At 43.2% G+C, this 15,618-nt stretch overlaps 2 protein-coding genes across 3 annotated transcripts in view; one reads left to right on the forward strand and one right to left on the reverse strand.

Annotated features, from left to right (window-relative positions):
* Positions 1 to 543, forward strand: part of rnf224 (ring finger protein 224) — a 10,028-nt gene extending 9,485 nt beyond the window's left edge. The window contains exon 3 of the mRNA XM_037692166.1: positions 208 to 543. Coding sequence (XP_037548094.1) covers positions 208 to 543 — 336 coding nt within the window. The remainder of the gene's footprint in view (positions 1 to 207) is intronic.
* A 3,371-nt stretch (positions 544 to 3,914) lies between these two features.
* The window catches only part of pisd (phosphatidylserine decarboxylase), a 26,625-nt gene continuing 14,921 nt past the window's right edge, over positions 3,915 to 15,618 (reverse strand). For both annotated transcript variants that reach the window (XM_037692448.1, XM_037692449.1), the window contains one exon: positions 3,915 to 4,393. In XM_037692448.1, the coding sequence (XP_037548376.1) occupies positions 4,148 to 4,393 (246 nt within the window). In that variant the 3' untranslated portion in view covers positions 3,915 to 4,147. The remainder of the gene's footprint in view (positions 4,394 to 15,618) is intronic.

The raw sequence follows: 15,618 nt of genomic DNA on the forward strand, positions 1-15,618 counted from the left end.
CCGGACAAAACGTAACGAAAAAAAAACGACAAACACCACCACACAACCCCCCCCCCCCCCCCCCCCCCCAGGTTCAAACCAAGGACTGAATCATGACCTTCTTGCTGTGAGGCAACAGTGCTAACCACTGAGCGGTTGTGAACACAGACATCTGTGTTTATGTCATCATGACAATGAATCTAACCTAAGCCTTATTTTCCTTCTTAGGTGTGGATCCCGTGTCCTCAATGTCGACAGAATACGCCCCGGCCAAGAGGAGGAGCCGTGGGTCTGGACCTGGACTTGGCCTCTTTCCTGGGAGTGAAGGCCCAGCAGACCTATACATCCTCCTTCTCCTCGTCCTCCTGGAGCTCTGGTCGCAGGGAGGGGGCACCAGTCGGTGATGCAGCCCAGGATGGAAAGCAGTGGCTGAGGAAGGAGGTTACAGATGATGGCTGGTCACATGGCGGACTGGCAGAGCCTCGCTTTCATCGCTATAGCAACTGTTGCCCACCCCTATCCTATTGGCTGTGCTGCTGGTTTTGCTGCTCAAGACAGGGCTAATGAAGCAGCAGCAATAGAGTCAATGAGCATGATGCAGTTCTTTTGTGACCATGAACCCCATTTAGTAAATTCTATCCTAAAGGATTCGACTGTAATCACCCATTCTACATAAAGAATTATCCTATACATTTTCCCAGGTGAAGGCTCAGTGGTTAGCATTGTTGCCTCACTGCAAGAAGGTCCTGGGTTCAATCCCCGGTTGGACCTGGGGTCTTTCTGTGTGGAGTTTGCATGTTCTTCTTGTGCTTGCGTGGGTTTTCTCCAGGTACTCCAGTTTCCTCCCACAGACTAAAAACATGCATGTTAGGCTGCCTTCAGGCCCAGGCCTCCCTTGCAAAAGAGATCTGTGATCTCAATGGGGTTTGCCTGGTTAAATAAAGGTTAATAAATAAATAAATAAATAAAAACATGAGCCTAAAAAAACTTTAATTTTAATTGCTTCCTACTCTTTTGCTCTTGGATCATTTTTTGCTTAAAGATGGTGTTTGTTATGGACGGTAAATGTCTAGAAACACGTTCTTAAGCTTTCTCCAGGTCCACAAAACACACGTAGACTAGAGGCAAAACCCCATGACCCCTCATGACCCTCTTAGCAACTCCACAAGGGTGAAGAAGATCTGGCCCACTCTTCCACTATACCATACCAACTTTATAGAATACTTTAAACACCCACTGGACCAAAGTGCTGTACACATAATAAAACAATTGTACAGGCAGATAATAAAAAAACGATTTAAATAATTAAAAGTCAACATCTCTGATGGTGTCCAAGGCCAGGGAGAAGAGATGGGTTTTTAAAAAGGATTTAAAAACAGACAGGGAAGAGGCCTGTCTGATGTTCAAGGGAAGGTTGTTCCACAATTTAGGAGCTGCCACAGCAAAAGCTCGGTTCCTTCTGAGCTTACGCTTTGTCTTTGGCACACTCAGGAGCAGCTGATCACATGACCTGAGGGATCGAGAGGGTGTGTAGTAACTCAGACAAATAGGGCAGGGCAAGTCCATTAAGAATTTTTAAAGCAAATAAAATGATTTTTAAAATGAATCCTAAAATGTACGGGCAGCCAGTGCAGGGAGGCTAAAACAGGAGAAATGTGGTCAAACTTTCATGTGCCAGTTAAAAGTCGTACAGCAGCGTTCTGTACCCTCTGAAGCTGAGAGATACATGAATCACTGATTCCTTTAAAGAGTGCATTACAGTAGTCCAGCCGAGTGGTCACAAAGGTTTGAGTTATGGTTTCGAAATGTTGCTGAGAAAGAAACTACCGGTACTCTATTTAGCCAGCTGTCTCAAATGAAAAAAAAAAAAAAATAATAATTTAACAACTGCTCTGGTATGATTTTCTAACTTTAGTCCAGCATCGACTTTGACCCCTAGGTTTGGAATAGCCCAGCCTGATGTAGTGGGCCAAGGAACCAACATCTACATTGGGAGTCTCAGTGGGGCTTCCAAAGGCCATCATATGAGCCTTTTCCTCATTAAACTTTAAGAAGTTCACAGCCATCCAAGCTTTTATGTCCTCCAGACATGAAAACAGAGGGCCCAGAGAGTTAGTCCTTTTTCTTTAGCAGAAATAGCTGTGTATCTGTATCAGCCCCGTAACAATGAAAGAAAATCCCATACTTTCTAAAAACTAGAGCCAAGAAGGAGCAGGTACAGCGTGAAGAGGAGGGGGCCTAAAACTGAGCCCTGCGGAACCCCACACAAAACAGGAGCAGAGGAGGACTTGTGGTCACCAAGGCAGACACAGAACATACACCTGGCAATTTCAAGTACGCAAGTAGGACCTAAACCAGTTCAGAACTATACTGCTGATCCCCACCGCCCCCGTTGTTTCAAACGACAAAGTAAAATCCTGTGGTCCACTGTGTCAAAAGCAGCCGATAAATCTAAAAGCAAGAGGACAACACAGTCCCAGAGCTGGTTGCTAAAAATATGTCGTTAAAAAAACTTTTAAAAGGGCAGATTCTGTACTGTGTAGACTTAAAACCACACTGGGGCAGCTGTGGCTGAGTGGTTAGAGTAGTCGTCCTCCAGTTGGAGAGTTGGGGGTTCAACTCCACCAGCAGTCACATGATAAAATGTCCTTGGACAAGACACTGAACCCCTCATTGCCTCTGATGTGTGGCCCATTGGTGTATGAATATGGCATTGATTAATCTTAGATACACAATAGTAGAGTGGTGTATGAATGGGTAAATGAGGGCACAGATTGTGTTGTAAAGTACTTTCACTTCGAGTATCTTGATAAGATAGAAAGGCACTACAGTCCATTTACCATTTACTGTAAAACCCCTAAAATGCTCCATTCTTTCAAATATGCTGATAATTGGTTGTACACTCCCTTCTCAAGAATTTTCGAAAGAAATGGCAGTTTAGAGATTGGCTTGTAATTAGCAAGAACAGAGGGGTCAAGAGTGGGTTTCTTATTCAGAGACTGAACAGATGCACGTTTAAAATTTCCAGGGACCACCTGAGGACAGACTGCTATTCAAAAGAACAAGGACCGAAGGCCCTACAGTGAGGAAAACTTCTTTAAATTATCAAGGAGGAATAGCACCATTTGGTGAACGTGTTGGCTTTAAGTGACTAACCGCCTCCTGCAGAGAAGACAGAATCAGTTTCAAACTAAGCTGTCAAGATTTGGCAGAGCAGTGATGTACATATTGGAATCGTAGGAAATGAGTTGGCTGACAGTTTTGCTAAAAGAGCTGCAAAAAATTGTGGATTTAAATGAGTAAAAGTGAGGTTAAGAATATAATAAAACTATATATTAAGAAGAAATAGCTAGGGCAAGAGCAATGGGATGAAGGACATAATGTTAAATTTTATTAAAGTATCCTAAAAAAGTTGGGGAATTTAGGAAATGTATTAGAATAAAGAAAGATGTTATATCGAGGACGAGATTTGGTCACAGGACTAAACAGCACACAAAAACAACTGTATTTACGTTGACTTAAATGTTTTTTTGGTTTTCTAATTCTTCTTATAGTTGACTCACTGTATTTATTCTAAGCAATTCGTCCTAAAGTATTCTAAAGCATTTTTGGTCAAGAAACATCAAAGGTCCGATCAGACGACATGAAGGATCTATGGGGGTGGCCATGATGGAAACAGGCCGAAGAAATGCATGCTGGGTAATATGGAATCAGATGAGTCATTGATTGTCGTGGTGATTGTCATCTTGAGCTGCTCAAATTTTATGAAATAGTACATGTAGTTAGTTCATGATTGTTTTTGTTTTCTAAAACAGAGAAAACCCAGATAGAAATTTATTTTTAATATTTGAGTTTGATTTTTGAGATTAAAAAAACCCACAAAACTTGTTTTTTGTAAAGGTTCTTCCTTAAAGATGCATTAAAATGAAAACTGCTGAAAGTAAAAATTTATTAATTTTAACATTTACATATTTTACAAACAGATGAACTAAGGAACAACGTTTCTGTTTTATTCCGAGTAATAAAACGTTTCACTATGTTCATGGTAAAAACTCCTAATTGTCACAAACGCGTTTGGCATCTGTCCTTCATGAAGCACAAAGCATTCTGGGAGTTTGTGTCTTTTTAATGCCCTCCACAATGCTCCTCCCCCTCAGTCAGCAGCCAATCACAGACTGCCAAGGCCCTCCCCCATTTTGATTCGCTGTCCAGGATGCAGGGAGAATCTGAAGTCTTTGGGCGCCTCGAAGAGCAGAACGATCGTGGAGCCGAGGTTAAACTCGCCCACAGGCTCCCCCTTCTGTAAAGACACGCCCCCTTTGCCTGCAACTTCCTTCACCTGGTCGTCAACAGCAACGTAGCTGCGATCCTGGAAGGATCCTTTGCTGTAGCGAGGAGTGTTGGTCTGCAACTCCTGAGGAGGAAAACAAACATGCTTACAAACAGTTTGTTTACAACAGTATGTCTCCATTACAGAAAAGACGAGTGGGAGGAGCCACAACAATCTGAGCATTTCAAACATGTTCCTTGTTAACCAAGTGATGACCTTTGACCTATCCTTTACACATCAGGAGGTTTATAGCTGAAAAACGGTGTCCTTATCAATGCTGGAACGGAAACCAAACAATTTAGAACCCGTCCTGCAGTAATCTGATGGTTGCGTTTTATCATACTTGACACACATATTCAAAATATTCCAATCAAATATATTGAAACATTGCACAATTTGATAGCTGTTAACTTTAAACATTAAGAACCTGGTAGAGGCCCATCCAAAATGTTCAAAAATCTTTTCATTCTCTTCATCAAACTTTGAACATAGAGCAAACATTAGAAAGAACGTGGCATTCCACTAATGCCCCTTTTCCATTAGTAACGGTACAGCCCGACTGGACTCGACTCAGCCCGGTTCCAAGGCTTTTCCATTATAGAACAATTTTATATCACCTGCCGAGATAGTCAGCTAACACCCAACAGACCTTCATAAAGAACTTTCTTCTTCTTTCGGCTTTTCCATCTGCAGGGGACACCACGGTGAGTCATCCTCCTACATTTCACTCCGTCCTCTGCATCCTCTGTCCTCACTCTGTCCTCTGCATTCTCTGTCCTATGCATCCTCTGTCCTCACACTGTCCTTTGTATCCTGTCCTCTGCATCCTCTGTCCTCACTCTGTCCTCTGCATCATCTGTCCTCACTCCAACTCCCTCCATGTCCTCTCTAACTGCATCCATATATCTCTTCTTTGTCTTTTTCCTGGCAGCTGCATTTCTAACATCCTTTTACCAATATAACCACTGTCCCTCTTCTGGACATGTCCCATTCACACACATGTACTCTGTCTTACTGCGGCTGACTTTCATTCCTCTTCATTCAAGTGCATACCTCCACCTCTCCAAGTTCTCTTCCACCTGTTCCCTGTTTTCACAACAGATCACAATGTCATATGCAAACATCATAGTCCATGGGGATTCTGGTTTGTCCTCATCTATTAGTCGGTCCATCACCAGAGCAAACAAGAAGGGGCTCAGAGTTGATCCTTGATGCACTCCCACCTCCACCTTGAAGCTATCCGTCACTCCTACAGCACATCTCACCACTGTCCTGCTGTCCTCATACATGTCCTGTACCAGTCTAACATGTCCTGCTGTCCTCATACATGTCCTGTACCAGTCTAATATGTCCTGCTGTCCTCATACATGTCCTGCTGTCCTCATACATGTCCTGCTGACCTCATACATGTCCTGTACCAGTCTAATACAGTTTGTCCTGCTGTCCTCAAACATGTCCTGTACCAGTCTAAGCATGTCCTGTTGTCCTCATACATGTCCTGTACCAGTCTAACATGTCCTGCTGTCCTCTCTGTACTTCTCCATCAGCATTCTAAAAGCAAAGATAGCATCTGTGGCGCTCTTTCTTGGCATGAAACCACACTGCTCACAAATAGTAACCTCTCGTCTAAGAATAGCTTCCACAACTACCTGGTACTGACTGCAGCAGTCATAATTAGTAATCAGTCATAATAAGTAATCATAATCAGTCAGTATTAAACCCAAAGCCCATATTACCAAGGTGTTCTTTCTTTAGCAGAGTACCACAAACAAGCAACATCAGGCCCATCCGGGTGGTTTCACATTACTGCTGGTGACTTTTAGAGTCAGAGTCAGAGTCAGAGTTTCTTTATTGTCATTCGCACCTCATGTGGTACATGTGGTGGAGCGAAATTATGTACACAGGGTCCCAGTTACATCCAACAATAAAATGTATAAGAAAAACAGTAATAACATCTAAGATATGAACTAAGAATAACATCAACTAAATATACACTAAGCACTCATAACATAAAACATTGAACATCAGCACAACCATGAAACATCAAATTTCATGAGAATACGTTGAAAACAGCTAATTTAGGAAGGATGTGGATGAAGTGATAGAAAGTATTCCCAGAGAGGAGAGTGTGGTGATCAGAGCAGACCTGAATGGACATGTTGTTGAAGGAAACAGAGGGGATGAGGAAGTGATAGGTAGGTCTGGTGTCAACGAAAGAAACCAGGAAGGACAGATGGTGGTGGATTTTGTCAAGAGAATGGAAAAGGCTGTAGTCAACTTATTTTTCCAAAAGAGGGAGGACTATAGAGTGAGAAATAGGAGAGGAGGAAGGACTATGCAGGTAGACTACATTCTGTGTAGAAGAGGAAACCTGAGGGAGATTGCAACAAAGTCCATGCTCAATAATCCAGGTATAAAATCCAACATTTTTCGGTCAGGTCATCTGGACAGTTGCTTTTTTTAAATTTTTTGTGCTGAAACGTTTTGCCTTTGAGCCGGAAGGCTTCATCAGTCAAGGAAACACACAACAAAACTGATTCTACCCCCAACAGCTTACTCCATAGTGGAACAAATCAGTTCTGCTTGTGATTAGATGGTCTCTTTGGTACGCCACTCTTTCATTGCCGGCCCCCTGAGGGAGATTGGGGACTGTAAGGTTGTGGCATGGGAGAGAGTGGCCAGACAGCATCAGATTGTTGTGTGTAGAATGACTGTTGTGAAAAAGAGAAAAATCAGAGAAGAAGACCAAATGGTGGAAGTTGAGGAAAGAAGAATGTCATGAGGAGTTCAGAAAGGAGCTGTTAAAAGCCCTGGGTGGTAAGAAAGAGCTTCCAGACGACTGGGCTACTACAGCAACAGTAATTAGAGACAGTTAGGAAGGTACTTGGTGTGTCATCTGGAGAGAGAATGGATGATAAGGAAACCTGGTGGTGGAATAGTGAAGTGCAGGATGCCGTTCAAAGAAAGAGGTTAGCTAAGAAGAAATATGAGTGAGAGGACTGAAGAGAGGAGACAGGAATATAAGGAGATGGGATGTAGAGCTTCCTGTGGACCCACCACCTGCCAGAGAGGTTACCGTCCATGTCCCAAGAGCTAGCTTTGGTAAGCCAGGGTCAGAGCGCCATGGTCCCTGCCTTCGGCCACTGCCCATGGCATCATGCACCTGACTTTTGTGGCCCTTCCGGCAGGGAAGGAGCCTGAGCTTGTGCGCGAGGTTGAGAGGTACCAACTAGATATAGTTGGGCTCACCTCAACGCACAGCATGGGTTCTGGAACTGATCTCCTTGAGAGGGGTTGGACCTTATTCCACTCTGGAGTTGCCCATGGTGAGCGGCGTCAAGCTAGTGTGGGTCTACTTGTAGTCCCCCGACTTGGTGCCTGTGTGTGTTGGAGTTTTCCCCGATAGATGAGAGGGTGGCTTCCCTTCGCCTTCGGGTGGGGGGACGAGCTCTGATTGTTGTTTGTGCCTACGCGCTGAATTACAGGTCAGAGTATCCAGCCTTCTTGGAGTCCTTGACATGGGTGCTGGAAGGTGCACCAGCTGGAGACTCCTTTATTCTGCTGGGGGACTTCAATGCCCACGTGGATAATGACAATGTGACCTGGAGGGGCGTGATTGGGAGGAACGACCTCTCTGATCTGAACCCGAGCGGTGTTCTGTTGTTGGAATTATGTACTAGTCATAGTTTGTCCATCACGAACACCATGTTCGAACATAAGGGTGTCCATAAGTGCACTTGGCACCAGGACGCCCTAGGTCGTAGATCGATTGACCTCATAGTTGTGTCATCTGATTTGCAGCCATTTGTTTTGGACACTCAGGTAAAGAAAGAAGCTGAGCTGTCAATTGATCACCACCTGGTAGTGAGTTGGATCAGATGGCGAGGGGAAGATGCCGGACAGACCCGGTAGACCCAAACCTGTAGTGAGGGTTTGCTGGGAATGCCTGGCAGAAGAACCCATCAGAGAGATCTTCAACCCACACCTCCAGGAGAGCTTTAACTGCAACCCAGCTGAGGTGGGGGGCATTGAGTATGATTGGGCCATGTTCCACACCTCACTTGTTGATGTAGCTGCCTTGAGTTGTGGCCGCAAGGTTGTCGGTGCTTCTCGCAGTAGTCATCCACGAACTCGGTGGTGGACACCCCGGGTTAGGGAGGCTGTCAAGTTGAATAAGGAGTCCTATTGGGCCTTGTTGGCCAATGGGACTCTGGAGGCAGCCGAGGAGTACCGGAGGGCCAAGCGGTGTGCAGCCTTGGCTGATGCTGAGGCAAAAGCTCGGATGTGGGAGGAGTTCAGTGAGACTTTGGACAGAGACACTCGGTCGGCTCCGAGGAGATTCTGGCAAACCATCAGGCAGCTGATGAGGGGAAAGCAGCACTTTACTAACACTGTATTCAGTGAAGGTGGGGTGCTGTTGACCTCTACCAGTGATGTCGTCGGGAGGTGGAAGGAATACTTCTCGGAACTTCTCAATCCCACCAGCACGTCTTCCATGGAGGAAGCTGAGTCGAGGGACTTTGGGGTTGATCCGTCCATAACCGTGGCTGAGGTCGCCGAGGTAGTTAAAAAGCTCCGAGGCGGCAGGGCTCCAGGAGTGGATGAGATTCACCCTGATTTCCTTAAGGCTCTGGATGTTGTGGGGATGTCTTGGCTGACACACCTTTTCAACGTCGCGTGGACATCGGGGGCAGTGCCACTGGACTGGCAGACTGGGGTGGTGGTTCCCCTCTTCAAAAAAGGTGGACCGGAGGGTGTGCTCCAATTATAGGGGCATCACTCACCTTAGCCTCCCTGGTAAGGTCTATTCAGGGGTACTGGAGAAGTGAGTCCAATCACTGGTCGAACCTCAGATCCAGGAGAATCAATATGGGTTCCGTCCTGGCAGTGGAACACTGGATCAGCTCTTTACCCTCCCTAGGGTCCTTGAGGGGTCATGGGAGTTTGCCCATCCAGTCTACATGTGTTTTGTAGGCTTGGAGAAGGCATTCGACCGTGTTCCTCAGGGTACACTGTGGGGGGTGCTCCGTGAGTATGGGATTGGAGGCCCATTGTTACGGGCTGTTCAGTCCCTATACAAGCGGTGCAAGAGTTTGGTTCACATTGCTGGCAGTAAGTCGGACCCCTTCAGGGTGGGAGTTGGACTACGCCAGGGCTGCCCATTGTCATCGATTCTGTTCATAACTTTTATGGACAGAATTTCTGCGTGTAGCCAGCTAGTGGAGGGTTTCCGGTTCAGTAGCCTCAGGATTCCATCTCTGCTCTTTGCAGATGTGGTGATCCTGTTGGCGTCATCGTGCCGTGATCTTCAGCTCTCACTGGAGCAGTTCGCAACATTGTGAAGCAGCTAGGATGAGAATCAGCACCTCCAAATCTGAGGCCATGGTCCTCAACCGGAAAAGCTTGGATTGCTCTCTTCAGGTCGAGGGTGAGGTTCTGCCTCAAGTGGAGGAGTTCAAGTATCTCGGGGTTTTGTTCACGAGTGAGGGAAGAATGGAGCGTGAGATTGACAGACGGATTGGTGCAGCATCTGCAGTATAGCAGACTCTATCGTTCCGTTGTGGTGAAAAGAGAGCTGAGCAATAAGGCAAAGCTCTCTGTTTACTGGTCGGTCTACGTTCCTATCCTCACCTATGGTCATGAGCTCTGGTAGTGACCGAAAGAATGAGATCGCAGATACAGGCAGTTGAAATGAGTTTTCTCCACAGGGTAGCTGGACTCTCCCTTAGAGATAGGGTGAGAAGTTCAGCTATTCGGGAGAGACTCGGAGTAGAACCGCTACTCCTCCACGTCGAGAGGAGCCAGTTGAGGTGGTTCGGGCATCTGGTAAGGATGCCCCCATGGCGCCTCCTAAGAGAGCTTTTTTACTAGCCACCATAAGTGCCTGTAACAATTTTACATCATCCCCGTTGGCCAATTTTATCCCCGTCCCAAATACAAAGTCCAAAAGTTTTGTTGTATTTGAATTTTAAATACATCATTTAAGCCCTTATTGATATCAGCCCAATAGCCTCTCACTTTGGGACAATCTCAAAAAATGTGACAGTGATTTACTTCTAGCAAACCACATTTCCTCCAACACTCTGAGTTCCCTTTCCCATATCTGTTTTGATATGGTGTTTTAAAATACCTTATAATATTTTTCCAACAGTGTTCCCTCCACCCCAGCGAGTTAGTTGAGGACCACTGGAAACTACAAATATTCTCCCATTCCTCGACTGTTATTTCTATTCCTGATTCTTGTTCCCATCTTCCCTTTATATGCAGCGTGTCTACCTTTTTAGCCTGTATTAGTATATTGTATATTTTGGAAATAGCTTTGTTAATTGTAGATGTATGGGCCTGCCTTAGAATTTTGAAAAATTCAAGCTCAATCGGTGATAAGTCTAGTACATTACAATTCTCATTATAGTAGGCTCGTAGCTGCAAGAACCTAAAAAAAGTCTGATCGATCTAATAAATGTTCCGTCTGTAGGGTCTGGAAACTTGGTAATATATTCATATGTGTAAAGGAAAAATAGGTTGTCAGTCCCTTTTCTATCCAGGTTTGAAATCGCTTATCCTGTATTTGGTTGAAATTCTGTGTCAAATGCACACAATCTAAATATTTTTAACATGTTTATGATCTCACAGTTATTGACTACTTTCCTCCATATTTTTAGTGTGTTAGTCAACCAGGGGTTTGAGCCCTCCAGTTGTTTCGATACACCCTCGTCCGCGATTCCTGCCTGCAAAGGGAATTTTTTTGAGGAGTCCATTTCTATCATTTTCCATTTGGCTTTAAAATTCTGATTACACCAATATAGCATTATGGATATTTGTGAAGCGTCATAATAAATTTTTTAATTTGGAAGTGCCCCCCCCCCCCCCACACACACACACACACACTTTCCTTTACTCAACTGCAGTGTTGTGAATCTGATTCTTGTTTTTTTTTTTACACTAACATATAAAACGTGATATGCACTTATCCCACTCCTTAAATTGGGTGTCTTCTACATCTACAGGTCCTTCTCAAAAAATTAGCATATTGTGATAAAGGTCATTATTTTCCATAATGTAATGATAAAAATGAAACTTTCATATATTTCAGATTCATTGCACACCAACTGAAATATTTCAGGTCTTTAATTGTTTCAATACTGATGATTATGGCATACAGCTCATGAAAACCCAAAATGCCTGTCCCAAAAAATTAGCATATCATGAAAAGGTTCTCTAAACAAGCTATTATCCTAACCATCTGAATCAACGACGTAACTCTAAACACCTGCAAAAGATTCCTGAGGCTTTTAAAAACTCCCAGCCTTGTTCATTACTCAAAACCGCAATCATGGGTAAGACTGCCGACCTGACTGCTGTCCAGAAGGCCATCATTGACACCCTCAAGCAAGAAGGTAAGACACAGAAAGAAATTGCTGAATGAATAGGCTGTTCCCAGAGTGCTGTATCAAGGCACCTCAGTGGGAAGTCTGTGGGAAGGGAAAAGTGTGGCAGAAAATGCTGCACAACGAGAAGAGGTGACCGGACCCTGAGTAGGATTGTGGAGAAGGGCCGATTCCAGACCTTGGGGGACTTGCGGAAGCAGTGGACTGAGTCTGGAGTAGAAACATCCAGAGCCACCGTGCACAGGCGTGTGCAGGAATTGGGCTACAGGTGCCGCATTCCCCACGTCAAGCCACTTTTGAACAAGAGACTGCGTCAGAAGCATCTCGCCTAGGACTGCTGCTGAGTGGTCCAAAGTTATGTTCTCTGATTACAGTAAATTTTGCATTTCCTTTGGAAATCAAGGTCCCAGAGTCTGGAGGAAGAGAGGAGACACAGAATTCACATTGCTTGAGGTCCAGTGTCAAGTTTCCACAGTCACTGCGGTGCCATGTCAGCTGCTGGTTTTGGTCCACTGTGTTTTATCAAGCGCAGGGTCAATGCAGCTAGCTATCAGGAGATTTTGGAGCACTTCATGCTTCCATCTGCTGAAAAGCTTTATGGAGATGAAGATTTCATTTTTCAGCATGACCTGGCACCTGCTCACAGTGCCAAAACCACTGGTAAATGGTTTACTGACCATGGTATTACTGTGCTCAATTGGCCTGCCAACTCTCCTGACCTGAACCCCATAGAGAACCTGTGGGATATTGTGAAGAGAAAGTTGAGACACGCAAGACCCAACACTCTGGATGAGCTTAAGGCCGCTATCGAAGCATCCTGGGCCTCCGTAACACCTCAGCAGTGCCACAGGCTGATTGCCTCCATGCCACGCCGCATTGAAGCAGTCATTCATGCAAAAGGATTCCCGACCAAGTATTGAGTGCATAACTGAACGTGATTATTTGAAGGTTGGCAATTTTTGTATTAAAAACACTTGTCTTTCATTGGTGGGATGAAATATGCTAATTTTTTGGGACAGGCATTTTGGGTTTTCATGAGCTGTATGCCATAATCATCAGTATTAAAACAATTAAAGACCTGAAATATTTCAGTTGGTGTGCAATGAATCTGAAATATATGTAAGTTTCATTTTTATCATTACAATATGGAAAATAATGACCTTTATCACAATATGCTAATTTTTTGAGAAGGACCTGTATAGGTAATGCTCTGAACACATAAATCAGTCTTGGCAATAGATTCATTTTTATCACATTTATCCTCAAGTTTAGATTAAGGAAGGGGATCAAATTCCACCTGTGTAAGTCTGACTTAAATTTTTCTGTTAGCGGTCCATAATTGAAACGTGATAGTGTTGTAAAGTCCCTTGTCAAAGTTATACCCAAATATTGTAGGGAGTGCGCCTCCCAATCCAGTTCATATTCATTTTTTTAGGGAATTTGGAGGATTACAGTTAAAAGTCAAAACCTGTGTTTTAGATATGTTCAATTTATACCCCGATAGTTTCCCATACCAGTACAGTATTTTCATTAATTCTCCAAAAGACTCCTCTGGGTTTCCCATGTAGATTAGAACATCATCCGCGAACATTGCGGCCTTTTGTTCCTCTCCTGCCATTGAGATATCCCTAATACCATCATTTTGTCGTAGTAACTGGCCCAAGGGCTCTATAAACAAGGCGAACAATATGGGGGAGATAGGGCTCTAAAGTGATTGAATCTGAGAGATCCCCATTTATCTTAATTCGGGCCCTCGGCTTATTGTACAGTGCTTTAATTATTGCTACAAAATCATCTTTAAATTCAAATTTTTCTAGTACATTGTATAGGAAGGCCCATCTGACAGAGTCAAATGCTTTTTCGGCATCCAATCCCACTATCAACGCCTGAGTTTTCATTTCAATTATCCGTCCTATTATATGTAGAGTCTTCCATATGTTGTCCCCAGTCTGTCTTCCCTGGATAAAACCCGTTTGATTTAAATTAATCAGATCGGGAAGTATTTTTTCCAATCTATGGGCCAAGATAGCTGTAAATACTTATAATCAAAATTTAGTACACTAATAGGCCTGTAATTACTGCATTCTTGTTTATCTTTCCCTTCTTTGGGGATGACTGAAATAATCACTTCCCTCCAAGAGGGAGGAACTTCTCCCTTCTGTAACACCCAATTAAAGGTGTTTAACAAGAGAGGGGATAATTCTTGTTTAAGATTCTTATACCACTCTGAAGTATAGCCATCCGATCCCGGAGATTTACCTATCGTTAATTTTGAAATAGCTATATTTAATTATTGTATTGTTACTGGCTTCAAGAGCTTCATTTTGTGTGTTGTTAATTTTAGGGAGGTTAAGAGTGTCTAAAAATTCTTTAATTTGAGTCATCTGAGGCCTGGGGTTCAGAGTAAAGCTCTCTGTAAAACATTTCAAAGCTCTCTTTGATTGTTCCAAACTCTGTTTCCACTATCCTAGTCTGGGAGATTTTTTTATTTTAAAAAATTGTGTTTTCCATTCTCTGCTTTCTTAGCTTGTATTTCAAGAGTTTTGATGATTTCCCTCCTATTTCATAGTATTTTTGCTTCAGAAAAACTTTTTTTTTTAAATCTCCTATGTGAAGATTTCAACAATTTCACCCTGTATTTTCTTAATGTCCTTCTTATCAGTTAAGTTTAACATAGATATATCTGCCTTTTGTAATTGTTTCAATTTCCCCTGTAGATCTGCTAATTTTTGCCCCTTTAATTTTTCCAAGTAAGAAGTCATAAATATAAGCTTACCCCTAATCACCGCTTTTAGAGTATCCCACAGGATCGGCTGCGACACCTCCCGTGTCATTAATTTCCATGTAATCTTTAATCTCGTCTATAATTTTCCCCTTTAGTTTGGGATCATTCAGAATATTGGAGTTAAATTTCCACAGTAAATTTCTAGCCTTCCTTTCTAACAAGATAATGAGTGTTACTGGGCTGTGGTCTGATAAATCTATTGTTTTTATCTTACTATCTTTTATTCTGAATTTATCCACACTAAACATAAAAAAATTATCTATTCTCGAGTAGGTAGAGTGGGGGGTGGAAAAACGAGTGAATTCTCTACTTCCTGGGCGCAATTCTCTCCACACGTCCACCACTCCTAACTCCTGAATCATTGCTTTTACTTTTTTAATTAATGCATTTTCCTGAATATTCTGAGCTGTAGGATCAACTTTGGGGTTCAATCTAATGTTGAAATCCCCCTGCAGATCCCTATACCAGGTGAGTTAACCATTAGATCAAAAACCCCTTTATAAGTTGACCAATCGCTTCCTGGAGGGATGTATACATTAATAATTGTTATTTCTATTCCATCAATTTTCCCTGTTATTTTAATAAACCTGCCCTCTTTGTCTCGTGTCTCTGAAATATGCTCATAATTTACAGAATTCGAGATTAAAATTGCCACCCCTCGCTTACTTCCTTGTTTAAAAGAGGATGAGAATATATATTAAAATCCTCTTCTACATAGTTTTGTGTGTTCAAGTTGGCTCAAGTGGGTCTCCTGGAGGAGAGCAACCTGGGCCTGCTCCTTTTTTAATTTTGACAAAATTTTGCCCCTCTTCACCAGATTTAAAACCCATTAAAGGAAAGAATTTCCAGTGGAGTCCCTGACATTGCAAATCTGTCATTTTTTAGTAGAATCCCGCCTTTTCCTAAATAGCCACAGGTGACTAACAAAACAATATTCAAATAGAACTACAATAAACAATATTAATAAACAAAAAACTCCTCTAGTTACTCCCAACCTCAAGGTCCAGTTATTGACCCACTCCCAAGTTGATGGGTAGCCTCTACCTCCCATCCAGAGCAGGGGGCCCATCTTTATGATAACAGTTTCAGGCATCGTTACTCACCCTTGGTCACCACAAAAGTAAAAATAAATAAAT

Source organism: Nematolebias whitei, chromosome 18 (assembly GCF_014905685.2).
Source record: "Nematolebias whitei isolate Nwh7 chromosome 18, NemWhi1, whole genome shotgun sequence".
Classification (NCBI taxonomy): domain Eukaryota; kingdom Metazoa; phylum Chordata; class Actinopteri; order Cyprinodontiformes; family Rivulidae; genus Nematolebias; species Nematolebias whitei.